The sequence below is a fragment of the Acanthaster planci genome, linkage group LG09, assembly GCF_054643075.1.
Source record: "Acanthaster planci isolate LZ-2023a linkage group LG09, COTS_SCS, whole genome shotgun sequence".
NCBI classification, from domain to species: Eukaryota; Metazoa; Echinodermata; class Asteroidea; order Valvatida; family Acanthasteridae; genus Acanthaster; species Acanthaster planci.
This window is the reverse complement of record NC_141785.1, coordinates 5,750,229-5,766,408: the sequence shown is the minus strand read 5'-3', so window position 1 is coordinate 5,766,408 and position 16,180 is coordinate 5,750,229. Positions and strand designations below refer to the sequence as shown.

Here is a 16,180-nt window from a genome sequence, read left to right as displayed (position 1 = left end):
TTGTTAGTGATTCAAAGTCTTGCGTGCCGTCTCTCCTGGGACTTTTTGAATGGAGGGGCAAGGACATTTCATGAAACACCAGCCAAGTAGCAGTCCACTTGCTGATTAGGAGGAACTTAGGCAAAGTTAAAATTTTATTTGTCAACCCACGACCTGCTGGTGTTGTACATATAAAAATATTAAATAGGGGGTGTCTCAGTGAACTGTCTCAGAATTTTAAAATTATGCATGTGGCCTTCAACAGTAAAGCAGGGAAGGTTTAGGTCCTTTTTACTCACATTTGCATTAAATCATAGGGTGTCCTAAAACACCAAGACATCCTTTCTAGCTAAATTAGGGTGTGTCAGTTGTAACCTGTCTCCTCTATATACCTCAGTCAAATGAAAGTCATTCTCAACGATTGGTTGAGCTTTTGTGAGCTATTTGAGGAAGAACAGTTCTGATTTACAGTGCTTGGGTGACAGTTCTGTGCCAATTTAAGTAATTTTTGCCCTTAGCTAACCATACAAGTTGTTCATGTAACAGTGGGTTGCCAGGTATTGACCAAAGGGTAGGCATCAACAAGTTTGTAGCTACTTAGCAATCCTCTTGATGTGCAGAGGTACACAAATAATACACACCCTCATCTTCCTTGCGCTGTTCCTTCGTTTGAAAAACAGAATGAGCTTCCTCCGCATCTCCAAATTGCTGGGAAAGGAATGAACAAGATCAAGAGATCAATAAAGTGCATGTTAACTGCAGAGTGTGACACCATCTTGGAACTGTAGAGATCTTTGCCAAGCCATACAATGGGTTTGTTAGATTTGGCTAGATTCAAGTTAGACAAAAGAAAAGATTGGAGGTAAATGTCCACATTTTCTCTTATGAACAGAGAACTTGTAACTGGTTTACAAAAAGTCAAGGGGGGAAATCTTGCTCAATGTATGAGCTGTAAAAAAGAAGACTGCCGAGAACCAGTCACTGGCAATACACCCTCTACAATATTTGGCTGGTAACCGACTTTTTGCTGAACATTTTGATCTGGTGCTCAGCACATTTCCGAACTCTAGCAGTTCAATTAACTTGGCCCTCGGCACTGTCACTGTCTGCCTGGAATGCTCTGATTGGAATCCCATCCTTGACATCTCTGTACCAGGCAAGACGTGGGACAGAGGGGTACCCCCCTTACCTGTCCAATCCCTATACACACTGCAGACTATTGTTACCTAACACATCCCCCCCAGAAGTCTGTAAAGAATTCCTGAGATTTCGATCAAACCATGACCAACACAAAGGCGGGGAGGGGGGGGAATTCTCTTCGTCCCATATCTTGCTTCAAATGGACATGTCAGGAAAGAGGCCTCCAATTCCTACCTGGAGGCAATAACTTTCCTCAAGGAGAAAACAAACCATGAATCTCTAGGCCCCCAACAAGAACGATGAACGGAAACCTAAATGAAATTGCACAAACAGACTTAATCTTAGGCAGTGACAGATTCATCCTTTAATTCATGCTTCATAATCCACAGGATGACATCATTCAGACTCATACTTAGGGAAGTCGGATGACTAGCTAGAACATGGCGGGGAGAAAGACATGATAGATATCCATCAACGAACACTGAGACAACAGTTATACCCATCATCGTGGTCATGTCTTGATTGATGGATACTGATGACAGACACATGTCCAAGATTATATAGGATTCCTGTAGGGATATGCGACCTTGGAGGTAGCCTGCTGTTCCGCTGATCCGGCTGTTGACATTTGGCTTGAGGCTGTGCCATAAGATCGAGCGTGTCACTCTACCCCTCCCAGCCAGGGAGTACATGTACATGGGACACAAATAATAGGGGAAGGGTATACCAAAGCATCCCATCCACAAGAATATCTGGGGCAGGTGCAACAGCACAATACGGGTACATATGCCATTCCCTGTATCTTCAACAGCAAACTTAAGTGAAGACACGGCCAGATGGGGCCTACTCCAGCTACGCACTGCATTACTTAAAGCGTAATCCCGGATATTATCAAAACCAAAGTCTAGCTGCTATTTATTTACTAATATCTGTTGACCAACAGTTGTTACCCGCCCCTTGCAGGCAAGAGAAAATCTCTGAATTAAATAATGTACTAATAAATTATAAAAATCATAAAATTAAAAAAAAATTCAACATTGGTATGTACTCGTGCAAAGTTCTTGAGCATAAAAGCATTGCAAACTTTGTACATCAGCCCCTAAATCCTTTCATCTCACAAATCTGACTAACTTTTGTGTTTACGAAACAATAAAAGAACAAAGTCCACAGGACTTCAGATGCAAGTGCCAGGTCAATGAAGGTTATGCACATGGTCCCCTGCACACATCAGTGTCATCTGGCCTCTCTCAACACAGAGGCCTTTCTGTGGCTGGGGAAATAACCTCAAGGTCATTGACCTCCTCCCGAAGGCAGTCTGCACTGGTTGCAGTCAAGCGTATGGCGTCAACTTCAATTTTGTCTTGACACACTGACGTTGAGCAAAACAGCTTGTAAGTCCTGATTTCTGCACTCGACAATCTTGTAACATGTACATATAACTTCCAGAGGGATCGGGCACAAGTGGGAATTTCATACACTAAGTCTGCAAGGACCATTTTATGTAAGACATTACCAACTTTGTCATCCAAGCATGCTCCTATGAGCTATTCAACATGTATCAAAGCTGATTCACCGTCTCGTATTAATGTGGTTGTTGGCAGTTTCCCAGGCCATTTTCCAAAATATTTAACGGTGACAGTAAACAAGATCAGGATCTGGTTCCTGAAACCCCTTGCTGTGCGCTCTCTGATGGCCTGCAGGCTCCAGAAGCTACGACTTTGGCCTCCTTCAAATTTAATGACTGGCAGAAATGGAATCTGGCAGTCAAACGAGAGCTCTGATTGGCTCCACGCTGTAAACCTTGTGTACTCACGTTTTAAGATTCTCTTGATACTGCTCACTGTCTGAAGGCTGGTTGTACATTGGCTAAAAGTTGAAACAAAGAGAAAAGTAAAACAGTCAGGGAATGAACGTCAATACAACTGTCATTAGAGAAATAGATGCTTACAAGTCCAAGCGTACACTGAAAACAATCAATTTAAGATTGAGCCCAAATATCTAATTTCTTTGATATCTGGTGAACATATAAACCCGAGGTGTTTACCGATATGAAACTACAACTGTAAACAAGTTGTTCCTTTTTCAACATTCTGTAATAACATTGTTTCTTTATGGTCTAATTATGATGTATGGAAATAAACCTAAACCTAAACATTTGTTAACGTAACAGCTGCTCTCACAAGAAAGATTAAACATAATTTGGGAAAAGGGAAAAAGGGAAATAAACCAGACTGGAATACGAAGTACGCAGCTTAACATGGCTTCTTCGCCTTCTAAACAATATTTTAACTCCAAGGAATAAAGAGTGATATGTCAACACACTGGGATAAAGAAGGACGCATTCATCTGTTTTCTTTCTTTTCAGTTTCCTGAGATAGGTAAAACCTAAAATAGACAAGAGTCGGTATCATGGACAGCATTCCCTTACATTTCCTCGCAACCAGTGACAGACGTAAAGGTCAACCCACTAAATTTACACTAACCGAACGGCGAGTTTACCTTTCAACCCTAAATGAGCGCATCTCCCCGAGGAAACAGTTCAGTGTTACGCCCAGGCTACACCCCTCACCCAGTGACAAAGTCAAATTGGAGTTTACCTTGGCCAAACTAAGCGTACATCCTTCTTCAGGATGTCAGGATCAAATCTGTAATCTGATAAACCTTCAATGCCAGTTGTCCTGCTTCAAACACATTCCTATACAAAATCTCTTGTGGTGGGGGAGGGGTTTTTGTTTGTTTTGTTACTTTTTGGCCGATTGTTCTGTAGAGAGACTTTCCTTAATTCTGTGCCAAACTTTACAACCTTAACACTGTCTTGATAAACAAATTTTGTCATCACTTTTGCAAAAATTGTGCTGTTTTGTTTATTTGGCATAGCTAGGAAATTTACTTAGCTGTCCTTGGGGTGAATGTTAGGGAACTGCTAAGTACAGAGCTTGCTAAGCATAAAAAATTCTTGCCTGGAATGAGCAGTTCATAGGCCAGAATGTAAGGAAGTGCATTAGGTTTGCACTGGGCTTTTAGCTGATTTGTGCTTGTTGTGCGAGCTTGCTAAGAAAGGATTTTTCCCTTTGTAGTTTCATGAAATTGGAGCCTGATACCATTTAGTTTTCGTCAAAGGCAAGAGTGATATTTCAAGTTTCATTAACTCTTTTTGACATGTGTCCCCTTTTCCTTTAAGCACAATCCTCCATGAAGACGCTCTCATGCCTGAATCTTGACAACCGAACAAACTTCCATACCAAGGGTTGTAAAGGTCAAAGGTCAAGTCGTAGCATTTCTGTTACTGCTGTACCCCATCCGTAGAACATGAGGAAATCCCCAAGTGAAAAGCCATAGGTTCAATGACCTCAAGGTCACTGACTGGCTTTGGTCCACTGCCCCATACCAGCTGGCTAGCTAAGTCAGCGAGGGTCAGGACCTATTGACCTAACTGATTGTTTCTGACACCACTTATAAAATCCACCTGACAATACAGGCAAAACACACACGGCATGTACGGAAAAGAGAAAACTATTATAATTTGACAACACACTACCAAGGTAAAGTTGAGTATTTTCTGACGAACTAACTTTGAAGTTGATTACACATTCCTCACACGATCCCATCTTTAAAACTTTCCACCCCCTACCCAGGGGGACTGCTGCCTAAGACTGGCCCATCCATCATTCATCCTGTGCGTGCCAACGTGGGTCCCCGGGGACAACTAACCTGGACTATTACTAGGGATACCCTGATCAGCCTTGAATCACTACCCCAGATAACATCATGGCGTTTCCTTATTAGATTACAAAATGGATGAATAGGAGAGCGTGAAAACCGAGATCCTAAAGGGGAGGGGAGTAAAAAGTAACGCTTTTATTGGAGTGACAGTTACAAGCTGACTTAAATAATCTGTGAATAATATCGAATGCTGCTCACTGCATGTCCAGTTTAAAATTTCATGTGGACACTTTTAACGGTTTGACTAATAACAGTTCTTGACATTTAAACCGTAGGTTCCATGGAGTGCACAAGGCACTGTGGCTTGTGGACCTCAAGGAGCTTGAAGAGAGAAGCCGGTAGTCAATTTTAGAGTCAGAGAGGAAATCCCTGACAATCGAGAACGCAATGTTCAGCGTACTTCAAAATTCTACTGAATAAACAAAACCAAACACAGGCTGTGATTCTTTTGGCAGTTCAATGACCGTAGAAGTCGCAGGCTAGACAAACTGTTTTGGTATTGTTTCTCCTCATCAGTAATCCCGTAAATACCCTCGTGCCAAATTCCCGAGCCAGGGCTTAGAGAGTACATCTCCAGCAATCAATAACACGTCAGAAGACGTACTCTCAGACACACGCACGCCCCCTTCTCCTAATTCTACTAATCTCATTTAACCCAATAAGGATGGGAATGATTTCCCCCCACCCCAAAGGATCCTTACCGCTTTTCCTACCCCCCTACCCCCTTCCAGGGCCATTCATTTCTTGTCCGTCAGGGATCTCATGTACTGTGGTTTCCATAGCTCCATGTTTAAATTAGATTCCGATGATTGTGAATTTAGATGTTAAAGTGCGGTTGGATTTTCTATTTCTAAACAATGGCTGTGAAATGGGCATGTATGAGTACGGCTATGGATTGTCAGTGTGAGATGTAATGTCTGAAGCTACAGTCACAGCCACAAGAAAGTGTGCTTCAATTCAGTCTAACTCTCTTCAGAAAGTGGAAATCAAGTACTGGTTTGCAAAATTGATATCTTCTCCATGTCTAGGTTTAAACAGGAGAAAAATTTTATCTTTCGAAGAAATATTTGATCAGAACTACTAACAAAAAAGCAGGGGTACTCGGGCATCCACATTACACACCAATCACTGATGCTACATGTATATGTATGTCCTAAAAAAAAAACATTTACAGGGTCAGCTCAGCAAACAAACCCTCGTGAAATATCACGGTGTATTTACTCAGAAGGCCACCTGTCTAAGACAGAAGCACTGAGCGAGCTGCTACACAAATCCACTGGCTCTCAACAATTCTTCTGTATACTACAAAGCACCCTATTTCACTATCACTGCCGCCTCCTGAACGATAACACGCCAGAATTCATCTCCACTACATTCATCTTCACAGAATTCAATCATCTCACGATCCACATCATTCTAGGACAGTGTCAGCTTGCATAGATTAACCTTTATTAAAAGTACACATCGCCACAGCGACGATATTCTGCAGTCTCATATCCCCATCTCTACCATGAAATATCCGTTATACAAGTAGGTCATATGACACCATGGCTCCTTTATCTGAACTTCAGTTGCCGGAGGCTATTTGGAATTGTTTTGAAGGTCTACATGGCATAATGCGATGAGTGATTTTTTCCTCTTCTCTATCAAAGAGATTCTTATTCAATTTGTTACGGCACTGGGAACTATGATAGCATTAGATTTTCCTGCCTTTTATTTTTATCGGACAAGTGCGCACTATCTGGGATCCTCAAGATGACCCTGTAAGGATGACTTTTGAAGAAGCCTGCAAGGGAGGAGGGCAATAAAGTGGCCTATTTCTGACAATTTAATGGACGGGGTCACAAGGTCAATGCACCTCAAGTCAACTTTGCCAACATTTGAAGGTTCAGAGCATGCGTTCAACAAAAAAGCTGAGGAATGCAAGGTTTCAGATGTAAACTGCGACATTAAAAACAGTTGGCTCTAATCATGAGCTACCAGCGAGAAAGAAAAGTTCTATTTAGAACTGCATTAAACAAAGTAAGTAGCTCCAATAAAGTGTCCTTTGATTAAACTTAAGCTACTGTTTAACATTTGCCAGCAGGAACCCTGGAATGGGGGGCATAAATGACAGAGGCTTTTGGATAAGCTTCCCGGGGCATACTGTTGGATATGCTTGAAACACACCTTGGACATGTGCTGGCCTGTTTAGGGGTTTCACGTTGGATATTATTTGGCCCAGCTTTGGGGGTTAGTTTTTGGACACGATTTGGCCATGCTAAAGGACTGCTTTTTGCACATAATTTGGCCATGTTATAGGTCTAATTCTTGGACAAGATTTGGCGGTGTTTATAAGGACTAGTTTTCGGACATGATTTCGACCTCACTTTGCTCCAACGGCAGCAACAAAACCAAAACCTTGACAGACCAGCCCTTCTGCTCCTAACAAGGTGGTCCAGTACCTAAGGTTTTGCTCAACCTGCCTGTTTCATCTTATCTCCACAGAAAGCTCCTGCAAAACCTATCAGGTAAGAGTAGGCTAATAACAGATTCTTTGTGCTGCAAACACACACAGTCTTCAGGGATGACTGCTCTCGACAGTGAATACTGGAATCCAGATGATGGACTTTTCAAAAACAGGATTTCAGCTAGATTATTTATTTGATGAACGGTTGCTTTTCCACTTACCAAGTCATTACCAGGTCCCAGGTTGGCAAGCATCTTATGGGCGGCTTCTGCCTTCCTCTGATAAAATAAAAGCGATGAATAACAAGGTGAAAAACAGTTTTTAGAAAAAGATCTGAGGACCAGCCGCTGGGAGCTCAAAAAGAAACAAAAGCTCTAAGAATTGAGCAAAACAGGAAAAAATTACAAAGGGCATTAAAGGAATTAACAGGAGTGACAGAGCTTGACCAGATCATGAGAATTCTAATGGCAGTGTTGTGATTTTTATACTTCTCTTCTTTTGGGCTTAGATCATTTACCTAACACTTTCCAAAACGTTCGTCAAATTCAAATACTGGATATTACAATTATGAAAAACAACAGTAAATTGCTACGCAAAGAAAACGTCTGCTTAGCAAGGACAGTTTACCAACCAAAATGTCACACAGATGTATCTCTCACAACTGGTACTCAGCTGATATCTGCTTAGCCGGAAAAGGTCCTCAACACAATTTCTGCTTGGGGCTCTAATTTGGAGAGGTCTGTCCCTACCACTCACCCTGTTCTCAGCATAGATGACCTGTATGAGGTTCTGCTGCTTAGGCTCGGGGATCAGGCTACCGGGCGACTCTGGCTTGTCGGTTTGCGGAGGCTTGGCAGCCCGTTCTTCTAGCTCTTGCTGCTTGAGGAAAAATAAAGACATGAACATGTACAAGTACGAACAACTTGAGTTTGGGGTGATGTAACGTCCATTTGATTAAGATGTCTACTGACACTGTGTAAGGAACTCAGTTTGTAGCCAAAGACTCGAGTGGCCATACAGGTTCCTGTTACCTGCTTCTTCTTGAGCTTGCTGATCTGGGAGTCCACCTTGGCTATCTCTCGGTCCACACGCTCCATGGACTGGATCAAGCCTTCCTTGGACACCTTGGAGGGGGACTCTTGCTCGATAGGGGTGGGCGAGACGTTCTCAACTTTGGGAAAGTAAGGCTGCTCCTGAAAACAACGACAGGGAAACGTACATGTACACCCAAGTCATAAATTTGACGTCCCAATTTTTTCCTGTCTCTGTTACATTAGGCATACAATTTTGTACATTAAGAGCCCATTTCATTTGAGTAGTTTAAAGTCAATTTCAAATGACAAAGGTCTGGTGTAACAGGGACAGAAATTGTCACATTTCAGACCCAAAATTTACAGAATGACCCATGTACCAGTCAGGTTGAGATGTTGGCATCCAGTGTGGCAAGTGAAATTAATCCAATCCGAGTTTACCTTCATTCAACGTTTGTAAACTCAAAAGCTGGAAAAGTTGACCGTTTCCGCATACACATCGCGACTGCATAAGATGACAAGGAACTATTATTATTTTTGTTATCATTGATTCGACCAGAGAAAAAAAACGGAATACAGAGACGGGCCAGGAGTACCTTTATACCCCATTTGACGGTGTATGTAAATAGGGCCTAACAGGCAAAGCAATCTGGCCACCTTTTCTCTTAAAACACACCGCAAAAACAGGACCCGCTAAACATTATCAGTCAATCAGGAAATATTAAATCTTGTAGCATTCAACCGGTAACTATGTCGGCTGGGCATGGCTAATCCCACAAGGGCTGCCCTGGTTTCCCCTGCTGCCATGTTAACATGTATTTCAACAGCTGGTCATATCAGATTCAACCCCTATCCCGGTTACTGTGATTGATGGGGTTTCTGCTTGTAAGCAGAGAACCACAGAATGGGCAACCTCCATTCCTCAGAAATGATGGGATCGGATTTCACAAAGGGAAATGGAATTCGTCAAATGCAACATAACTGGAAGCAAATTCAAACATGAGATTATGAGAATGATGAATGATTATGCGGTCCACTAGATTGTAAGATGTGACTTTACTTCAGGCTGTGCAAATTACATTACTTTTTTGGTTTTTATTTACTGACTCAGGTTTTCACACTGATAACGTAAGTCCTGAAGGATAATTGTCCAAACCAAACAATGGTTTTATACCCAAGATGGCCTGAAGTAGCCGGAGTGTCCCTCATGTTTAAGGCTACCTCTTCCAAGATTTTTTTTACTCATATCTACGTCATAATGTCGCCTGTCTTATGAAATGCAGGTGAAATACCGTACTGTCTGGGCCCTGTGGCTGTGGTCGAGGATTGACAAGCAGCTGTGCTCTTTGGGGAACGCTGCGTGTTTCTTTATGCTAAATCCAAATGCTGAAAGAGTTGGGGGGGGGCTAGCTGGTCATTAAACTAAACCATATTTTGGAGTGTGAGGAGAGACGTTTCAATGTCTTCGGTCGGACTCGGTGGGGTTTGGTAAATACAGGGATTGCTCTCAAAGAGTGCCCATCAACATTCCATGAAGAAGATTGTGAGAAAAGGTGAGAATTTATTAAAGCGCACATGCACCGGTAAATACATGCATCGGCCGTGTCTCCAAGCTGTTATGTGAAATAAGCGCGATACTGATATTTGCTTGGGTTAATGGGCAATTTTGTGGACCAGTTCAGTTTCTCAGATTGGATTGGAAAAACTACATGTACACTTCTGGTGTTCAAATATTTATACATGTATGTGGGTAATTCCTCAAATTAGGGGTCCATTTTTTGTGTGTCCCAGTCACATCTCACATATGTTTTTTGTAAGTTCAGAACACATTTTCTGATTTCCAAAGAGAGATGAATTAACGCAACTGACCTCTCAAACAAATAGTAATAGTTTGAAATCAATGCCGGTGATATTTCCAAGTCAAATAACAAAGGTCAAATGTAACAGGGACACAAAAATGTCACACTTTTGGACCCCTGATTTCTGGAATTACCCATGTTCATTTTAGCCTTTCTGACTAACACTGGGTTCAGAAAGTCACAGTTCATGGTCTGTTCTTTATAACTTCCATGATGTAGACGTTATAGACTTCATACGCACATCTTTATTACACATTTAATACAACATTCCGTAAGGTGCATCAATGAACTATTGCCATACATATTTTGCCAATGCCAATCTAAGATCAGTCACAAATGAAACTTAACTTGGGCATTTGCCGTATATCACATCAAGGACATTTGATTGATAGGGTGTTTCCTGGAGCTCCTATAACTGGGTTCATATCTTTGCTGCGCTCAAATTGTATGCGCTGGAGTCCAGAAAGCTCTGAGCATGTTAGTCCAGGAATTCTTAACCACCCCTGTAAGGTGTGAGCCTTCCTTATCAAGATGCAAGTCTAGACATGGGCAGCAAAACAAGGGTTCAAAATAAACCTCCAACGGAAAGAGCAAAGGAACAACTGGGACAGCAGTAGGAATGGCCGTCAAAAAATAAGAGCACAACTCTTAGGCAAATCTGCAGTTTAACATTTTGAAAATTCACTCTTGCCCAAACAGTACATGTACATGTATGGTATGTCAGAATTGGCACCTGCTGTACACTATTAAAATACAACTCTGTCTAACCTAAGGCCCTCCCCCAAATAGTTTGTGTCTGGTCAGACTGATGTTCCGGAATAAGCCATTTCCGAGTTAAATTTGAATAAAATCTGAGTTATCTGACTGCACACAAACATAACGATTTGAATTCCCCAGACTAAAGACACTGTTGCTATACCTTGTTATTCAGGGCAAGCTTTCGCATTGCAACCACCATCTCTGGAATAGACTGGTTCTTTTGTGCCCTTCTTATCTATTGAAAACAGTGTATTGTTGCAAGGCATCTCTAATGTAAATAAGCAAAAGCTTGCCCCGAATCACAAGGTATAGCAACACGTGAATTTAAAGAACTCAGTGTACCAGATTTGGGTCAAAGTTAACTCGCAAAAGGATTATTGATGCAACAATATGGCTTTTTGGGGGAGGGTTGTACAGACAATTGCAGACACACGTTGAGTCAGGGGACTGGACCAACTTTATAATGATACGCTGACATTAAACAACTTTGTATCCATGGTTTGCTATCATTGTTCAGTATCCATCTCTTTGGGATCTATCGCCCTGAGTAAAAGATCGAGCTGCCCGCAAATATATTGAGGCAGTGTATCGGTAGCAATAGAGGGCACAGTTGCAGCTCTCACAGAAAAAAAAAAATTGATATCATCACATGCGTTGACCAGAGACGAAAGACTTTTGGGGGGCCTAAGACCACATCTGTATGTTGTTTATAACACGTCATTGTTCTGCCATCCACAACAATGACACTGTCTTGTTATTGTAATGGTGGTACATGTATTTATAAACATATAACAACATGTCCTTGCTATTTTTCGAACAACAGAATATGAGCGCCCATCTTTGGTAAATTGATTATAAAGGAAACATTTCTTGCCGAATTCAAGCACTGAGGACTCTTGTGGGTTACTTTATTCATGTGCAAGATATATTAAAATAAATTACAGGTATGAACTTTCTGTTTTCGCATGGTGTATTTGTGATCACAAGTGTTCATGTCAACATGACTGGAGCCATGCTTATATTCTTAGCAGACTCACACAGCTGTGAACCCATTATAAAGGAACTCCCGATCATGCAGATAGGTGCAATGACACTGTACATGGATTTGGATTTCTCTTTTGAAACTGCTAATCTGTCATTTAATGGCATTGGTAGTGCCATCGACACCAAGAGGTCACAGAATGACCCACAAAATGGGGGCTACAGTCTTGGGGAGGCTTTGGAAAGTAGGCCGGATAGGGCTTCTTCCACTCACATGCAAGTGACTGGATGGTAGCACTCTCAGTGAAATTAATGACAGGTGCAGTGAGAGGCATGGGTGGGGAGCAAATTGGGTACTGCAGTGTAACATTGCGTGCCAGGTTTTCAACCCCTGGGTGATCCAACTCTCACGAATATTAGGCTGAGCCAAGGGAAACAATAAGATTTTGACTTGATGACTGTCTATTGCGAGCCAACTAAATTAGGCTTGGCGTAAGAAAAAACTTGTTTCCAGGATTAAAAAAAAAAAAAAGTCAGACTTTTTTCTTCTAATTTTCAAACACTATTTTTGTAATTTCGGGTAGAAAAGTGGAAACATATTTTCAACCCACTTACGGACTCAAAATTGAGAACTTCTTTATATTTCTTAGCATTTTCTGGACAGAGGGAGGAGACAGAATAACGACACTGTTCTTCTTAACCATTTGCTTCACAACAGGTGGTTAAATCAATCCCAGTAATCTACCAATTTTATTTTGTTTTCCTGCAGCTACAAAAAATTGCTCAGCTGATGACTTACCCATGCAATTGTAGAATCACACACAACTGAGTCATAACCACGTTACAAGTTGAATTGAACACGGTCAAACTGGCAGGGAAAACTTGTTACGGACAGGTGCAGCATACCAGATATTTTTCCTTGAAGCTGTAAGCTCCAAGACAGCAGTGTTTCTTATTTTTTGGAACAGAGAAAACCCGCCGCAGCGGTTGCTTTGCCTGTGCCTTGAAACTTGCGTGTCGGCATGCACTGGACTGTGGCCTTGTTGTCACGAAACGGAAATGCAGGATGAGTGACAAGGCCTTAATGTTGATGAGGGATTTATCACTTGGGGGATTGGAGGAAGCCGTAGTGAGCAACTTGCTATTTCACACTTGAGGGTGGGAGATTCATCAGGCTCACACAAAGGACTTGACTCAGGGGCAAAAACTTTCACTGATACAGTGGGGCTGGCTTTGCAGGGAGTCTCCACTTTGTATACTGGACCAAATTTCAGAGCCTTCACACTGACAGGCTGAGCTCGCTATGAAGTACACATACAGCGTACTTGCGGAATAGGGCTTCGGATGTAAAACAGGGTATGATTTGAGAATGTGTATTTGGATAATGGGCAACACGTTCATCAAGGTTACAGCTATGGTTATGGCTATGGCTAGAGCAAAATATACCAGGACATGTTGTTGAATGGACAGGCATCTATCGATGAGAAGACACTGGTTCATAGACATGTACAGGCAAGTACTCTTTTCACCTGAGAAGAAACTGGCATCTTTTCTATAAGTTTTAAATTGAAGGGAAAGCGAGGATCCATTTTTTGTACTCTGACTCTTTAGGACATCTCATCCCATTATAAGAATAGTGGCTGGGCTCTATTCCCCAATCCTTCAAAATCTCCCAAACCTCCTGGTAGATTTTAAAGGGTCCACAAAGGTTGGGTAGGAACCATCAATATAATTTAATTCAGCAACAACCGTGTGCAAAGTACACAGGTACAGTAGGTGCTCAATGAGTACATGTACATTTGGGCAGATTTGAAACACTGATTATTGGTTGATGAAGCACCCAGTCCACACATGCAACCTAGGCACAAGCATATTATCACTGGATCATTCCATAAGCGTACACTGTACATGTACATATGTGCCTACCGGGCTATTCTATAAATGTGCACCCTACAGAATTTATTACATCCATTACATCAACCCCTTGGTCTGGTTCCGGCCTGTTCCATTCAGGAGCCAGGCTAAGGATATCTGCACACCTGGCGTTAGGCAGAAAGGTGCAACTGACAAGGCTCAGCCCTTGAAAGCACTTTGTTTTCCGTCTTAGAGCCTCTTGCCTAGTCCCCATGGACAAACTAGTGTCAGGCTAACTCGGATGACTTCCTGTGTCCTGTAGATAGCACATAAGGGGATGGGGTGGGGAACCAGATGGCCTTGGCATAAAGCTAAAAGTGGCCCCTCCATGTTCTTCTATTACGTTCTGTTTTTGGCCAGGGGAAAGACTTCCTACTTGGCCCGTCTGTGCAATGTCTTTTGTCAAAGTTTAGACTCCCAATTGCTCGGAATTGCTTGATGGATGTGAAATTAATTAGTTTGTCGAAACAAAAGGAACACTTCCCGGATGTTGAACACATGCTTGATGTGTGCCCAACTCTCAACTAATGGTCGATTTCCCTGGTAACCTACAAATAAATATATCTTGGGTACGCAATTGATACAACCTGCTTGTTGGTCAGTTAAAGACAGTATGGGGAGACGATAGGGTCTGACAGTTCGATTGGGGGGGGGGGATTAAGCAGATATCTTGTACCTTTTTGATCTCAGGCTGGGCAATGTGCAAGCGTGGATCGCTGGCCAAGGGTACCGGCCTAATTGGCTTGACGTCTTCCTGGCTCTCCATAGACAGGCGAGGGCGCTTTGGGGCCAAGACTGACTCCGTCTCTGTCTGCGTGGTGACAGGTGGCGCTCGGACGGGCTCAAAGCTGTAATATTCATTTCCCCTGAAGCAGAATGGAACAATTGATTAGTTCTCTCTCTCTATCAAAGCTTCATAAAAAACACTGGCTCAATATGAGCAAGTGTTTGAGACAAAATCCAAAACCAATTATTGTAAGCATTTTACTGGTGAGAATCTGGCATGTATAATCCTGAATTTATTGAGGTAATGATATTTTAAATGCTGCACTGCAGATTAATGCTTAGCTCTTGGGTGATTTTGCCAGAAGCCTTCTTGCAAAATGCTCAAAACCAAAACCTTGTAGTTATTCTAGCCAATGAAATTTGCAACTAATTGAAACTGAGACACTACGTCCCAACTCGATCTGTGCCTATATTATCTAGCAAAGCTGTCCCATTAGGTCGACATGTTGACAGTCACCTTGCCTCTTCGTCATCAAAGAGGGCGTGCTTGTGCACAGACTCCAAACAACCTAGGTACTATTATTTCGGCAGGAGGTTTCGTGTTCCAGTTGAGCATGGGTCTCCCGCAAATGATGTCACTTCCTACGGATTGCAACGTGCATCGGCATTTCAGACTTCAAATTGGCGTGACGCGCATCAGCTGCGCCATATTTATAAGATGTTCGCACCAACGCATGTACACATAGAGCGCATTTGCACATGGCACGCACATGTACCTGTTGGTGTTGGATAGGTAGCTGTAATTTCCTACAAAGATGATGTTTTCTGAGAGTGATCTATTGGTTCACTATACTACAGAGTTGGATTGGGGTAGAGAGAGTTAATTTAAACGGCCCCTTCCGCATTTTCTGAAGACTGAGAGCAAACAGCTCCTTACCGTTCACGTTCCGTGCCTGTGTGACCTTGGAACTCTGACAGCAAAGATGGACGTCGTCGGATGTTGAACTGGTCTCCTCTCTGGTCACGGTAATCAACAGCAGCTAATTCCTGTGAATAAAAGAAATCAGTTTCAGAAATCAATGAGATAATGCCCGGTACTGGCTTGGTTCAAATGAGGCATTCAATTTATAGTTTTTTTTGTTTTTGAAATGGCGACATTCTTGACGTTGCTGTTTTGCCTTTTACTGATGAATTATTGCAAGTTATGCAACGTCTGCTATAACTGCTTGCACAAATTTTTCTGATACAGTGTACATGGTACTGAAAAAAAAGAAGACAGCTGGAGGAAAGTGGACTGCCAAAGAAATCCATTGCAATTTAGAATGCACTAAATGCTGCAACATAAGGGATTGAATGGAGGGTAATTATAGGGAAAGTTACTCCTGTAAAGGGCACTTGTTTTTAATCTTATCGTTTTCATTTCCGACAGACCGTATTTTGGTTTCCGACCTCCAAAAGCCTTTTTTTTTACCGACCCTGCTAAGACGACTCTTTCAAAAACAAGTAAGACGTGATTTAATATCTGTATAAAAACAGCGCTGAGTATGGACACGGGCCATATGATTTATCCTAAACATCAAAATATCAATATACTTAAGATTTTTTAATAATGGTCTTGT

The 16,180-nt window shown here is 42.1% G+C and overlaps 1 protein-coding gene across 3 annotated transcripts in view; it reads right to left on the bottom strand.

The window, feature by feature from the left end:
• The window catches only part of LOC110976857 (uncharacterized), a 59,689-nt gene that overhangs the window by 28,731 nt on the left and 14,778 nt on the right, over positions 1–16,180 (bottom strand). For all 3 annotated transcript variants that reach the window (XM_087140641.1, XM_087140643.1, XM_087140642.1), the window contains exons 3-9: positions 15,499–15,608; positions 14,512–14,701; positions 8,323–8,484; positions 8,048–8,167; positions 7,513–7,569; positions 2,933–2,985; positions 621–687 (exon numbers count right to left, since the gene is read on the bottom strand). In XM_087140641.1, coding sequence (XP_086996767.1) covers positions 621–687; positions 2,933–2,985; positions 7,513–7,569; positions 8,048–8,167; positions 8,323–8,484; positions 14,512–14,701; positions 15,499–15,608 — 759 coding nt within the window. The remainder of the gene's footprint in view (positions 1–620; positions 688–2,932; positions 2,986–7,512; positions 7,570–8,047; positions 8,168–8,322; positions 8,485–14,511; positions 14,702–15,498; positions 15,609–16,180) is intronic.